We start from the raw sequence: 14,329 nt of genomic DNA, 5'->3' as shown, positions 1-14,329 counted from the left end.
ATTTGGTCACCGCAAGCAGCTGTACATTGTTAACCTCTCTGGTCAATCATGTCTGCTGCAGAAGCATCCCTAGGATGTCTCCAAATTTCAAGATACTTGATTTAGTGCAGTATCACTCTTTGTTGGCCTTTTTATCAGACTGACGCAGAAGTGGGAGCACTGTACACTGTTCACATTTTCTTTGAGTGCAAAAGATAAATATGCGTTGCATTCACCACTAAGAGAATGTATTTAATGCTGTTCTTAAGTTTACAGCCTTACAGCACATGACACAGATATTCATGACAAATCTGTGCATGTCATACAGACAGCTGAAATGTCAAATGAAACGCCACTTTCCTCCCTCTCGAGAAAGCGCCACACCCAGCCAGAGTCAAGGCAACACAAACAAACACTGCGACGCAAAACACGGTCGTGTCGCTCGCCATGACGCATTACTTCGGTAAATCGCCCAATTCAGAATGCACAATGCCACGGTGGAAAATGTGCCACGCAACAAAAATAGATAAGAAAAAAAAAAAAAGCGGGTGGTGCTAGTCACGTGAACCCGATGTGGTTCTTCGGCTCAAGTATGCGACAAGGCAAGGAAGGAACGTCGCTTGCGGAGGCTACTCAAGGCAGAGGGAGAGTGTGTCTCTGTTGGCAGTCACGCTCACCTCATGGTGGTGTGGTAACAGGGCATTCAATTTCTTCTGTCTCCTCTAATAATAAACCAGTTTAAAAGATTATTTCGGTAAAGCAATGCCAGAAGTCTGAAGTCATTACTCCAAACATTCATCATGGATATGAAGTCCAATGCATGTGGAACTGTCGAAAGTGGTTCACTCATATTCTTCTCATCTACTTTCAAGAAATTTCACACTGAATTGATCTAGACCTCTGCATTGTCACAAACAGCAGGAAGCAACCTTGAAGCCTGTTTTGAATTCCTCATTAATGCATAAAAATCCAGGATGCAGCAGCCAAGGAACAGTCTGCTACACATAACTCCATCTTCACCTCTGTGTTCAGGCAATGAAATACAGTTTTTACCATAGCGAACATGAGATGTTCACTTGTTGGAGATGCAGCTCTTAGCCTGTGACATTTAAAGAAGATGCCAGTTATTTAAAACTATGTTATTAAAGAAACATTTTTCATGTTCGTAACATGCCTGGAGGCAATAATAACCAGCTTGAAAAGTAATTATGTCCCATGGCTGTATTTGGGTCTCAAGAAGCTTTAAATTGCAGTGTAAACTAAAACTTGCTAGGGGGCCTGATGTAAGGCCCTCAAAAAACAGGCCAAACGGGGCTAATGTTTCTTCAATAGGATAGAAAGTGCACTGGAAAGTTAACGCCAAATATAAATGAAAATATATTAATTCAGACTTACCACCAGACTTTCACAATTCGAGTCTTGTTCTCCAAGGTGCATTGCCATTCCGACTTGTCCAGCTAGTGAGAAATGCAGTTCGTATTGCCTCCGCCAATGTGTTGCACATGCACAAGTGATGAACTCTACAAAATGAGAGCAGCATTGAAGATAAACTGAGCAGCTGAAAGTGCACGCACTGTTGCTTCTACGCACAATATGGAAACTAAACAGCAGAGGTAAATTTCGTTAATAGAATTGCGTAACACTTCATTCCCGTTCATATTGAAACATAAGTAGACTCTGAATATAAGACAACCCCCTACTTAAAGACATCGCATTACAGTCCCCTTTATAATTGAAAACTACATGTTCTATAAAAAATTGGGCACTGAAAGCACCATGCCCCGCTTTGCTTCAGTTGTTTCGCTTAAATCTTTTGTGTACCCAGTAGAAATTCTGGATTCTAAGCTTTTGTTTTAAATGTAACAAACCTCGTCAAATTTGGTGCAGTGGTTGCCGAGAAAAACGAATACTGCGTTTACATGTATTTAGATTGGAACACCCGAGCTAAAGCTTTCTCTTAAACGCGCCCGCCACGCGGAGGCATTGCCGAGCCCAAACCGACGGAGCAGTATGGGATCCACATTTTGTCTGCTGGAGGCACCGCCAAATTATACTAAACAAAGAAACGTTGCGTACACTTATTACACGTACAAATTTCCTCTTTATAGCGACAATGTAGGGGACTGCGGCTTGCACTGGCAGCCGGCTTTACCTATGCGCCGCCAGTCTGGTTCCTCAGACGTGTAACGATTGCGACAGTGTACGCGGCGGAAAAAGCACCTGGGACTCCTGCAAGACCAGACAAAACCTTGCCTCTGTGCATTATCTAACTCCTTCTCATTACCGTTAAACAAAACTCGAGAACGCAGTCAAGAATTTCGTATCGAGCTGAGAGTACGCTGCACAAGGTCTACTGAAAGACGGAACTTTTAACGACAGCTTGTAGGCTAACTTCAAGATGTATCGATAAGTAACTGTTCAATAACTGTAGAATAAATACGTCCACTTGCCTGTCTGTTCACGCCAATACCGCAAGCTCTTTTCAGAAGCACGAGACGGCTGCTGAAAAGCGTCGAGACATTTCATTCGGCGAAACTAACCGCTTGCATTTCCAATGCAGCGAAAAATCAAGTGAACGATTAGAGTGTATTAACGGTTTCGACGATGCAGTCGGCCATTTTGGGAAGCTTTAGGCATGGATCGGCTTGGCTATAGATGCGCACAATCTTTGGAAGCGACTTTTTTTTTTTTTGTCGCCAGACGAAAATCACTGTGTTAAACTTTTTTTTTTTTTTTTACAGAGAAGATATGTTTATACTAAGGGTATGGTGGCTAGCATACACTCTTAAGCATAATTACACCCTTTTGCCACACAACGATAATCGTCATCTGCTTGTCCGCATTTCCTTTCTTTAACGCGGCGAGCCCGGTACTTTCCAGTAACGAACGGCATGCGCGTTATCATTCCCGACAGGAAAGTAACAGGCAATGCTATCATGCTGATAACGCGTGTGCCGTTCGTTACTGTAAACGCCGCCAGAAGTGGGGAGCAATTCCGTGTGTCTTGAATGACGCTTGTACAGTTATCAGTCAAACCGCCTAATGTTGCCACTTCTCTGTTGTGCTTATGTGGGCTTTTTTTCTAACCTTCACGGTGGGTGCAGCATGTCTAGAGCCGCAGCGTCCTGCGCTCTATGCGGTTGCACGGGACTGGCGGCCACGCATCGTTACACAACCTCCCAAATAACAATAAGAGTCAGTTTTGGCACTTGGTAGAGCAGTAAACGAGGGATCCAAAAGAAATGTGGTTGTTCCGCAAATATATATTTCTCTATAATTCTTCTAGAGGTAATTCAAAAAACGAAACTATAGTCGGATGCAACTTAAGTATGCAGCGAAGCCCCGCCCACGGCCTTATAACCGCCAGCCACTGTTCCTCTGCGAGGCTGCAAATAATTCATACTTCAAACTTTTCCTGTTAGGCAAATAAGGCGGTAACCACAAAAATAATATTATTAGCGCATAATTTTATACATTTTCCCTCGCCTATTAAAGTATAATAGGCGAGTATAAGTACAAATCTATCGTCCTCTACTGCGTCACAAACTACGTGCCCACTAAAACCAAGCGGCCGCCAAAAAATAATCCCTGGATAACCCAAGAAGTAATTCAGGCAAAGCGCCGTCTGAAAAGACTGCGTAGAACAATAAAAATTAAAGGAGGAGACGAATCCAGGGTGACGAAACTTCCTAATGCCATCGCGGAATTCAAGCTTGCAGCCAAATGAGCAAAAAAATATTATTTCAATGTAAAGTTACCGAGCTTTCTTACTAATAATCCCGGAAGGTTCTGGAGGCACTTTCGCACCAATGATGGAGAAGCGTCCCACTTAAGCCCAGAGGAAGAAACTGCGAAAGCCAACGCATATAACATTTTTTTTCAATCAGTATTTACTACAGACAATAACATTATTCCCCCCATTCTAACGAGACAGGGCGTAAGCATTGGCGAATTACACATTACGGACGCTGGCATACTTAATCTTCTGCTTAATCTTGACCCTAAAAAAGGCAGCAGTCCTGACAACATACCTAACGACTTTCTGAAAAGGTATGCGGAATGGTGCAGTAGATACCTCGGCATAATTTTTCGTAAATCACTCACGACTTCACAGCTACCGAACGACTGGAAAATTGCAAAGATAATACCTATCCATAAATCAGGCGACACAACAGAAATTTCAAATTTTAGACCCATTTCATTAACTAGTACATCCTGTAAGCTTCTAGAGCACATAATCTTAAAGCACATAACGGTTTTTCTAGAGAGCATTGGCTTCTTGTCTCCCTACCAACATGGTTTTCGCAGTGGTTTATCAACAATAACCCAACTAACAGAACGAATCCACGATCTTGCATATACTATCAATCACCGCGGCCAGACTGACATGATTTTACTTGATCCATCTAAGGCATTTGATTGTGTATGCCATAACAAATTAATCGCTAAAGTTGAAAGTGTTGTTGGGAAAGGGCTCCTTTCAGCCTGGATAAGAATTTCTAGCCAATCGTTCACAATTTGTAACCTACGAAAAAATGCCACCTAACACTGTCACCGTTACTTCCAAAGTTCCCCAAGGCTCAGTTCTTGGGCCTTACTCTTCTTAATAATCTATATTAATGACATCACAGCTAACATTGGTTGTAATATAAAACTGTTCGCTGACGACTGCGTTATCTATAGTGAAATCACTAATTATAACGATAACATCGCACTTAATACATCCCTCAACACTCTAGCTATTTGGTGCTCTAATTGGCAGATGTCAATTAACGTAAAAAAGTCTGTGGTCATGACCGTAACAAGGAAAACAAGACCATCTAACTTTACATGTGAGATTAACGGCATACCACTAACTAAAGTTGAACAACATAAATACCTGGGAGTTACATTAACCTCAGACCTCAGATGGGATACACATTTCGAATATCACGGCAGGAGCATTACGCAAACTATTCTTCCTCAAAAGAAGCCTTGAGCTCTCTACAACATCAACGAAGCTACTGGCCTACACAATGTTCGTTAGGCCGGCTCTCGAATATGCAAATACAGTCTGGTTTCCTCATACAACAACTAACATAACAAAATTAGAGGCAGTACAAAGAAAGGCTATAAGGTTCATTCACAACAAATATATACGCACTGACTCACCGACTAATCTTCTAATGCAGTCTGGATTGCAAATGCTATCTACCAGGGCAAAACACGCTCGCCTGAAGTTCTTGTTTCAGCTTCTAAAAAATAACTATAAGATAGATGTGTCCAGGTACATTTCATTTTCTGAGGCTCGAAAAACACGTAACAAACATGCGCACACTTTAACAGAATACACATGCAACAATGACACGTTTAAGTATTCATTCTTCCCCCTTACAATTGCTGAATGGAACTGACTTGATCCTGCTATAACCGCCATCGAATCGTCCAAATTTACTTCACAAGTGGAAGCTGCAGTGCGTAAATTAAACAATTTATCATCGCACGTGTCACCGTCAGAAATTTCGCATTGTGTTGCTTTCGACTTCCCACTTTTCTTTTTCCATTTTTGTTTGATTGTCGTTATGTGGACATATGGTACACTGTGTTCCCAAAATAAATTTTCATTACTGTACTACTGCTAAGATAATTGTTATAACTGCCATTTCCTGCTGATTGCTTGCCTAGATTGTTCTTTCTTTTTCCATTTGTGTCTTCTCGCTCTCAAAGTCTATGCTTTGAAGCGTATCCCTTCACACAACTTTAAAATTTCTTCACGCGTTAAGTGTTATCTTTCAGTTCGCTCCTATTTTATGTATAAACTAGTTAATTACGTGTTCTTAACTGCCAGAATTATGTTAATTAACTGTCATGTGAAAACTTGCATTTTTGTTTCTAAACTCAGCTTCTTTCTTATATTACCATCCTCGGGCAATTGTTTTCTTTTTTCTTCCTTTTTTCAATTAACTGTTCTGCCTAAATGCGTATTCATATACATGTCTACTGTATCGCCCAACTGCCACGCTCTCAAATGAGAGTAGCAGTATTGTAAATAAAATAAATAAATAAAATAATGGCGAAAGTCGAATTCTTTATTCAACTGAAAATTATAAAATGCTTGCTTTGCTGCAACTATTTGTTTTCAAGTTTCAGTGCCGTTGGCAGTGAAGTTTCATGAGTAAAACGGGTTCAGCAGTGAAATGAACTGTTCCGCAGACTTTTGAAGAGTGAAATGCTCAGACTCCATACACTTTGTCCATGTCTGTTGCACACCTCATTGCTTCTGCCGATAAAAGGCTCTTCAAGAACAGCAGACTCTCCGGATCTATCAAGTACGACGCATTGTTGAAAAGGCCACATGACGATGATTTTGTTTGCTTTTGTGATTGGCTGGCTAAGTAACACAACCCCGCGCGGTTCATGTGCCATGGTTGCTATGTATTCTACTATAGAAATCTTTAATTTACATTTTCACTTGTTTACTTGTTCTTGGCAGTGTTCTTCCTGCGGTTCTTTCCAGTGTGAGTCCATTTGATGGGGTTCCTTGTTTGCCATGTAAAGGAGAGGTGCATCTCACAGGCCTACCTGTGAGATGCACCTTATTTCATTTCTCTTTTCGGGTTTATGTGTCTTTATGGTGAATGGTCGGCATTATTCATATTTGTATAATAAAGGTACCCTTCCCCTAATTTGCATAGGAAGGAGAATTATGGTTGCCCCCTCCCCCCCCCCAAAAAAAAGTTACTGCATACGCGCCTGCTCTGTTGCCATTGATGAAATGACACAGAGGAATGCATAGAGCAAACTTTAGAGTCTGAAGGCTCGCATCGATGTCACTGGTTGTCCTTTCCCATTGTGCACCATTAAAAGCACTCATTGGGGTTAAAACAATGTTTGACTAGTTGCTAACATATTTCATAGTTTCCTTCCAGTGCAGACCCTCACTCCAGGATGCTGCAGGTCACACTGAACATTAATTTCGAAGTTTCAGTGCACTTCCTGAACCGCTCCCACTGCCAGATCCATCCACAGTAATTTTGGGTAGTTATTCCCGTAAAATTTCCGGGTTCCTTGCCTGGGCACTCAACCTCAGTACACTGTAGCTACTAGTATAGGTGAGAAAATTATGCTGTATAAACAGAATGAAAGGCAATTTCCTAAACATGCAAAAGCATGCAAGTTCCTTTAACGCGCAAAGAGCATGGATAGCAGGCATATTTCTAATTTAGTGTGTTCACTGGGTGAAAGCTTACATTTACATATATGGAAGCATAGAACAAATGTTTCAAAGCATTAATTACATCCTTGAGCTTAATAATTAACATTAAAAAATTCTGTATAATTTGGGCAATTTAATCTTACACATAAAACCAATTCATTCAGTTTTGCAGACACTAAGTGGGCTCACAAGTTTTACTGTGCCTTTTGGAAGGATGACACAGGAACATAATTTCTGCTGCAAAATGTTTTCCAGTAAAACATCCAATTGGGAAGAAAAGCATTCTAAAAACAATACAGGGTTTTCAACTTACTTATCCCAAATGAATTATGCAGTAATTTTTTACCAGTGTCTTTTATAGTTCTTTCAACAAAGAAATTATTGCCATGTGATGCTTTGTGCACTACACACAAAATTCAGTGAATGACAATGTCATTCATGCTTAAAATAAAAAAACACTGCTTCCCAAGTGTTGCTAGCGGCTACTTCCTAATATAGGTTATAGGCACTCAAAGTTCAAAATTCTCAAGTGGAAATGAGAGTGAAGAAAGGCAAATAAGGAGGTTAAAGTGAAAACACTGTATTAGGCACACCTGCAACTAATAGAGAACAAAACTCAACTAACAACTCCATGGAGGTAATAGCAGAAGTGACAAAGTATGGAAAAAAATAAACGAAGCACTAAATCGGTCAGTCGATACACAAACAGATACGTTGAACATTGATTGCACTTTTGTAGGTGGTACAGAACTTGCAGACTGTTTTAACAATTTTTTTGTTAAAGTAGGATGCATAGATCACGACATTCAAGATACAATGCATGCCGCTTCATTAAGAGAATGTTTATTCCTAAAGATTACTAGCATCCCTGAGGTGATTACAACATTTTCATCCTTGAAAAATAGCCATAGTCGAGACGTAGATGATTTAGAAATTAGGCCAATTAAGTACGTCATAGACTTACTTGCACCTGCAGTAATGCACATTTTTTATATTTTCTTGTCAACCGGAGTTTTCCCGCGTAATATGCAGGTAGCGAGAGTAATAGTTCACAAAGGAGGTGACAAAAATAATATGGGCAATTATTGGCCAGTATCTATACTTCCTGTGCTATCAAAGGGACTCAAAAAAATTTTTAACTTTTGTATTAATAAATTTTCGCAAAAACATAGCCTGCTAACCGACTGTCAACATAAGAAAAATCGGTCTATGGAAACTGCTTTAAGTATACAGAAGGAGCTTATTCTAGAGAACACTGACAAAAAATTTCTGACTTTAGGGTTATACTTAGACTTCAGCAAAGCCTTTGATAGGGTCAACCAGAAATTGCTGCTGATAAAGCTGGAAAAATATGGCTTCCGAGGAATAACACTTGAACTTATCTGATCTTATTTAGAAAGCCGACATCAGTTTGCTGAAATTAATGAGAACAGATCGCAGATAAAATCTTTGACAGCGAGTGTGCCCCAAGGTAGCATTCTTGGCCCGATACTTTTCCTGTATTACATTAATGATATTGTACAAGTGAGCGATATGTGTAAATTTGTCACGTATGCAGATGATTGCTCTGTTTTCTTTACAGGTAAAGATTTAAAAGAAATAACGCCTATAGCAAGCTCCGTTTGTTATGGACTTCGAGCATGGTCTAAGGCAAACGGCCTCATCCTCAATGAAACCAAAACAAAGTGCGTTATTTTTCATGCTCTGGGAAGTTCTACTACATTGCCAGATAATATTGTGTGGGGTCTGTATAAAATTAACCTTACGTCATCCATAAAAACCCTAGGCATAATACTCGCTAAGCATATGTCCTGGAATGAACAAGTTAGTCATGTTTGCTCAAAGGTACGAAAAGTTGTTGGTGTGTTAAATTGCAATTGAAGTGCATTACATTTTCAAGTTAAGTGTCTCATTTATCATGCTCTTCTCCATTCACACCTCAGTTACTGTTCACTTATATGGGGTAACACTACAGCGCAAAATATTAAAATGCTGGAAATACTTCAAAAGAAAGCAATTCGGGCGATAGCGAACGTTTCTTTTTTCGAGCATACGCAAGAGCTTTTCCAACAAAACAGAATAATCAGAGCCCGTGACATATATAAATTCAAAACATTACTAAGCTATAGAAATGCTATGCTGGGAAAACTTGATTCATTCCTAGCCCCGGCAACTCTACAACAAAATAGAAGTGCATATTCAATCGTCACCAGGCACCATGGCAGATCCCTTTCTCACATACTAATTATGGCTGCCAATGCCTTAAACATACACTACCGTCCCTACTCAACTATTTTAACCAACAACATGTTGATGTGTTATCTCTAAACAAAACTAAAATATTGGATTTGTTCTTATAGATGTGTATTGTTAACTGCTCCAACAGTTCCGCAGAACTTATCATATATTCTCATTTTGTTTATACATTCACACTTGTAACTACTATTCCTAGAATCCGGGTTTCCGCTGCAATGATTGTGCCCGAACCACGTGGCAGGGTTTCGTGTTGTAAACTGGATGCTGCAAAGGGCATCTTTGCGTTTGTTAAAATTCAAGGATGTGATGACACCCTGGGCTACGTTGCCGTGATGTCTGTCGCGAAAGCAGCAGCCTATATGCAGATTTTCTTTTTTTATGTTTTTTAACATAGATGCACATATATATTTGCAAGTATGTAAAATAATTTCTGAAAAAAAGAATGTTTCCTGATGGTAACTTAACTTGTGTTTATTGTAAACTTCTGTGAAATTTGTTATATTTATATATGTATGTGTGTATATGTATATATATGTATACATATACTGCTTTTGCATTCTTATTTATTTATTTATTTATTTTACAATACTGCAGGCCATCGTCGGGCCCATGCAGGGGTGGTTACAACATGGAATACAGTACAAAAAAAGAATAAAGTGAAACTAGTGTATCCAAAACAAAGAGCATTAGCACACACAAAAAAGAACACACTCAATAAATATATACACTGTTTAAATGAGCCGTCCGGGAAGCAGGAGAAACAGCGTTTACCATAAGAATGCATCTACAGAGGCTGCATATGAAATACAGGTAATATCACCATTCGAATTCCAGATTCTCAATACTGTCAATAATTGCGTTGGCAGATGGGCAATTTACGGCTCTAGAGGGTAGTATGTTCCAATGGGAAATGGCGTGTGGGAATAAAGAGTACTTGTGAGTGTTATTATGGCTGGGATGGTGTCGTATTGATTTATTATGGTTGGTTCGGGCAGAAAGTCTGAATGGCGCTTGAATGTATGTTGCTTGTGGTATTCGATAGGAGCCGTGATAAAGTAAGTATAGAAATTTTAATCTGGAAATCATTCTATGTTGAGCCAGTGATTTAATGTTAGCCTTGACGCGCAGGTTCGTAATGCTCGTTTGACGTGAATATTGTGAATATATAAATCTCAATGCTAAGTTCTGTATGCGTTCTAGTTTCTCGGTTAAATACTTCTGGTGCGGGGCCCAAATAATGTCAGCATACTCTAAAGAGGGTCTAATGAGGGTTATGTATGCATTTAATTTAACACTAGGAGGTGTGTTTCCAAGTTTTCTTCTCAATAAATGTAGTTTACCTAGGGCCTTGTCATATATGTTATTTATATGAGTTTCCCAATTTAATTTCGTTGTAAGAGTGACCTCGAGATATGTGACCTCCTCGTATTTTCTTAGTGATATATTGTTTATTGTGTATGTAAACTGAAGCACATTTTTCTTGTGAGTGAAGGAGATACTGGTAGTTTTTGATGCATTCAGTTTCATCCCCCAAATGTTGCACCAATTTTGTACAGCAGCTAACGAATCATCTAGTTTTACCTGATCCTCTCTGGTATTCACTGTTGCGTACACTACGCAATCATCGACGAATAGGCGGCTGAACGCATGAACGAATATCATTGATGTAGATCAGAAATAGGAGGGGCGCAAGAACCGAGCCTTGTGGAACACCAGAAAAAACGTTGACGTAATCAGACGTAATATCATTCACAGCTACGCATTGCTTTCTGTTTTCGAGATAGTTCTTGATCCATGATACTGTTTTCTCGTGTACACCAATGGCAATTAGTTTAGTAATAAGATCTGGATGAGGAACAACATCAAAGGCCTTTGAAAAATCTAAGAAAATGACATCTATTTGGCTTCTGTTATTTATTGTGGTAGCTACATCATGGGTTAACTCAGCTGAGTAATAGTACTTAGACCTGAACGGAATCCATGTTGCCGGCTGTATAGTAGGTTATTATTCTCTAAGTGCAATATTATGGCCTTATAAATAATATGTTCGAACAAAAAAAAAAACTGGATGCACATGTTACTGGATGCACATGTTACTGGATGCACATGTTTACTGGATGCACATGTTAATGAAACAGATCTATAGTTACTTACGTCGAGTTTAGAGCCAGATTTGTGCACAGGTATTACTTTGGCCCTTCGCCAGTCGTCAGGTATCACTGAAGTTTCCAAAGATCGCCTGTAAATTACGTATAAGTATTTTGACGTCCAAACTGCATGTTTTTGCAAAAATGCATCTGATATAAGATCAAGGCCACAGGGTTTCTTTACATCCAGTTTTTGTAAGAGTCAAAGAATTCCTTGTTGGTCGATATCTATTTCAGGCATTGGATTCTTGAAATGATAATGTAGTTCTGTTAAATACAGATAGAAAAAATTCATTAAATTTGCTTGCTATGACGTCAGGCTGAACAAACGTCTCGTTTGAAACAGTAATCTGCGATACGGTGTGCCACTCCCTCGATGGGTAGCACCAGGATTTTTGTGGTTTATTCGTCATGTAAGAAGGCAGAGTAACAGTGAAAAAACGCTCCTTGGCCATATGTTTATCTTATATTGTAATAAGCGTACAAGATCTTGAAGGTCACATGTGGTTTTCTTTCTGCGCTTCCTTTTAATTTTTCGTTTTAAATGTATTATTTCGCGCGATACCCAAGGATGTTCTCTGTTCACTCTTTTCTTTCTGGAGGGAATGTAGTTTTCTTCACAAAAGTGTACAATATGCTTAAAACGTAACCATAATTCATTTACGTCATGAAGTAATGAAACCTGCAGAAAGCAGGCGTTTAAATATTCTGAGATAGCATTGTCATCCACTCTTGAGTAATCCCTGATAACAGCAATCGATGGCTTAACGCGTTCACAGTTTCCTAAAATCGGACAGGAGAATACAATAGTTTTATGGTCCGAAATGCTATTTTCAACATTTAATGTGTTATTTTGAAATGGACTGCTTACGAACATCAGATCAAGCACAGAACATGACGGACCAGCTATTCTAGTCGGTTCGGAAACTAGCTGGTCTAGAGAGAAGGTAAATGACATGAACAATAGTGATTCAGCACTTTTGCGTCGGAGCTGTTGTGCGAAAGATTAGACCAATTGATTCCTGGTAAATTGAAATCACCCGTGATAATAATATTGAAACGTGAATAAGTGTGTTGTGCAATGTAATCATGCATAACGTCTAGGTATTCAGGGGGCGCATTCGGAGGTCGGTATACGCCACCCAGAAATATGCTTTTTCCATTAAATGTAAGGTTACACCATACGCTTTCATGGTCAGGTATGCTGTTTAAAACTGTGAATTTTATGTTAGATTTAATTGCGACAGCTACACCTCCCCCCCCCCGCGATTCTCTGTCTTTCCGTATGAGCTGATAAGAAGGTGGAAACACTTCGGAATCCTGGACGCTTTCCTGAAGCCAGGTTTCCATGATGACCATGATGGGCTGCAACTATGCTTTCAAGTAGGCTTGACTTATTGACTACGCTGCGCGCATTCAGTGATAACACTCTGATAGATTTCATACGTTGTTGTCACGTGCCATCGCAAGCTGCTGGGCCAGCGTGTGCAGAAGTTTTCGGTTTAGATAGTTCAATTCTTCTGACCTCACACTCATTCCATATAAAGGTGTTGCCATTTATTTTTAGTTTATCAAATGACAGAGATACCTTTGCCCCTTTCGCCTTGTCACTTACTGCAGAACACCATAATTTAGCACGTGTGTCGCATACCTTCTTTGAGAAATCCTCGGATATTGAAATCCGGGTGTTTTTCACCTTGAAGCCGCTTGATAATATTTTGTTTTTCTCAGCGAAGTTGAATAGCCTGATAATAACGGGGCGTGTCCTTTGGCTTTGCTTTGTACCAATTCTGTGAACTCGTTCTATTGAGTTAATTTCTATTCCTAGGGTCTTCTTAAGTATACCGTGCACTTCTTCTTCAAGTGTTTTAACATCTTCATCAGAGCTCTCTCTTAATCCATAAATTACTAGGTTATTCCGCCTACTTCTATTTTCTAAATCATCGACCTTCGATGCCAGAAATTCTACTTGCATCATGGTAGATTTACAAGATTCCTCGCAGTGTACTATCCTGTCTTCGCATTCTTTCCATAATCCCCTTTCATTCTCAATAACTGTCATTATTTCTTGCAAATCTGCAACTATTGTCTCCACATGCTTGATATTTGAAGACAGTTGTTTCAGTGTTTTGTTCGTTTCCTTTTGTTCTCTTAGAATGTGTTTCATTAGTTCCCGCTACGAACATTTATCTGAATCAGAGTAAGGGCCTGGATTTTGTTCGTCTCCGGATGTTAGTAACATTAAGCGGACAACATTAAAACAACCCCGCAAAATAGCAACACAGTATTGTGGACTTGGGAGCACCGTTAATGTTACGCCGTTGTCTCTAACTGAAGAGACTAAATGCTGGTCACTAACCTGTGCGATCAGAAAAAATTTGATCAGCATCCGTGCTCGTTAGGTGCTTCCAAGTCCACTGAAGGGAACGTCGAAAAGGCTGCTGCTTTTATCCGGGTGCCACGATGTCTCCGTCGACGTCACCGTGTTGGTCAGGTGGTCCCACTGCAGTGCACGTGGTACAGCTTCCTGCGACTTGTTTTGTCCGATGAAGCCAGCAGGGCAGACAGCCGGAGGTAGCAGTAGATAGGCCTGATGCAGTGCATGCTCAGACCCTGCGTCGACGAATCCGGTCCTCGGTCCGGCCATCTGTGCGATCAGAAAAAATTTGATCAGCATCCGTACTCGTTTGGTGCTTCCAAGTCCACTATGATATATGCAACTGAGTCTCTGTTAAATAATAATATGCAAGAT

The 14,329-nt window shown here is 39.9% G+C and overlaps 1 protein-coding gene across 1 annotated transcript in view; it reads right to left on the bottom strand.

The window, feature by feature from the left end:
* LOC142592558 (uncharacterized) overlaps nt 1-13,944 on the bottom strand; it is a 54,006-nt gene extending 40,062 nt beyond the window's left edge. Inside the window, exons 1-4 of the mRNA XM_075704072.1 lie at nt 13,937-13,944; nt 11,585-11,669; nt 2,430-2,481; nt 1,375-1,499 (exon numbers count right to left, since the gene is read on the bottom strand). Coding sequence (XP_075560187.1) covers nt 1,375-1,422 — 48 coding nt within the window. The 5' untranslated portion in view covers nt 1,423-1,499; nt 2,430-2,481; nt 11,585-11,669; nt 13,937-13,944. The remainder of the gene's footprint in view (nt 1-1,374; nt 1,500-2,429; nt 2,482-11,584; nt 11,670-13,936) is intronic.
* Between the last annotated feature and the right edge of the window lie 385 nt (nt 13,945-14,329).

Source organism: Dermacentor variabilis, chromosome 9 (genome assembly GCF_050947875.1).
Source record: "Dermacentor variabilis isolate Ectoservices chromosome 9, ASM5094787v1, whole genome shotgun sequence".
In the NCBI taxonomy this organism is placed as follows: Eukaryota; Metazoa; Arthropoda; class Arachnida; order Ixodida; family Ixodidae; genus Dermacentor; species Dermacentor variabilis.
The sequence above is the reverse complement of the archived record's forward strand: the minus strand, read 5'-3'. Positions and strand labels throughout refer to the sequence as shown.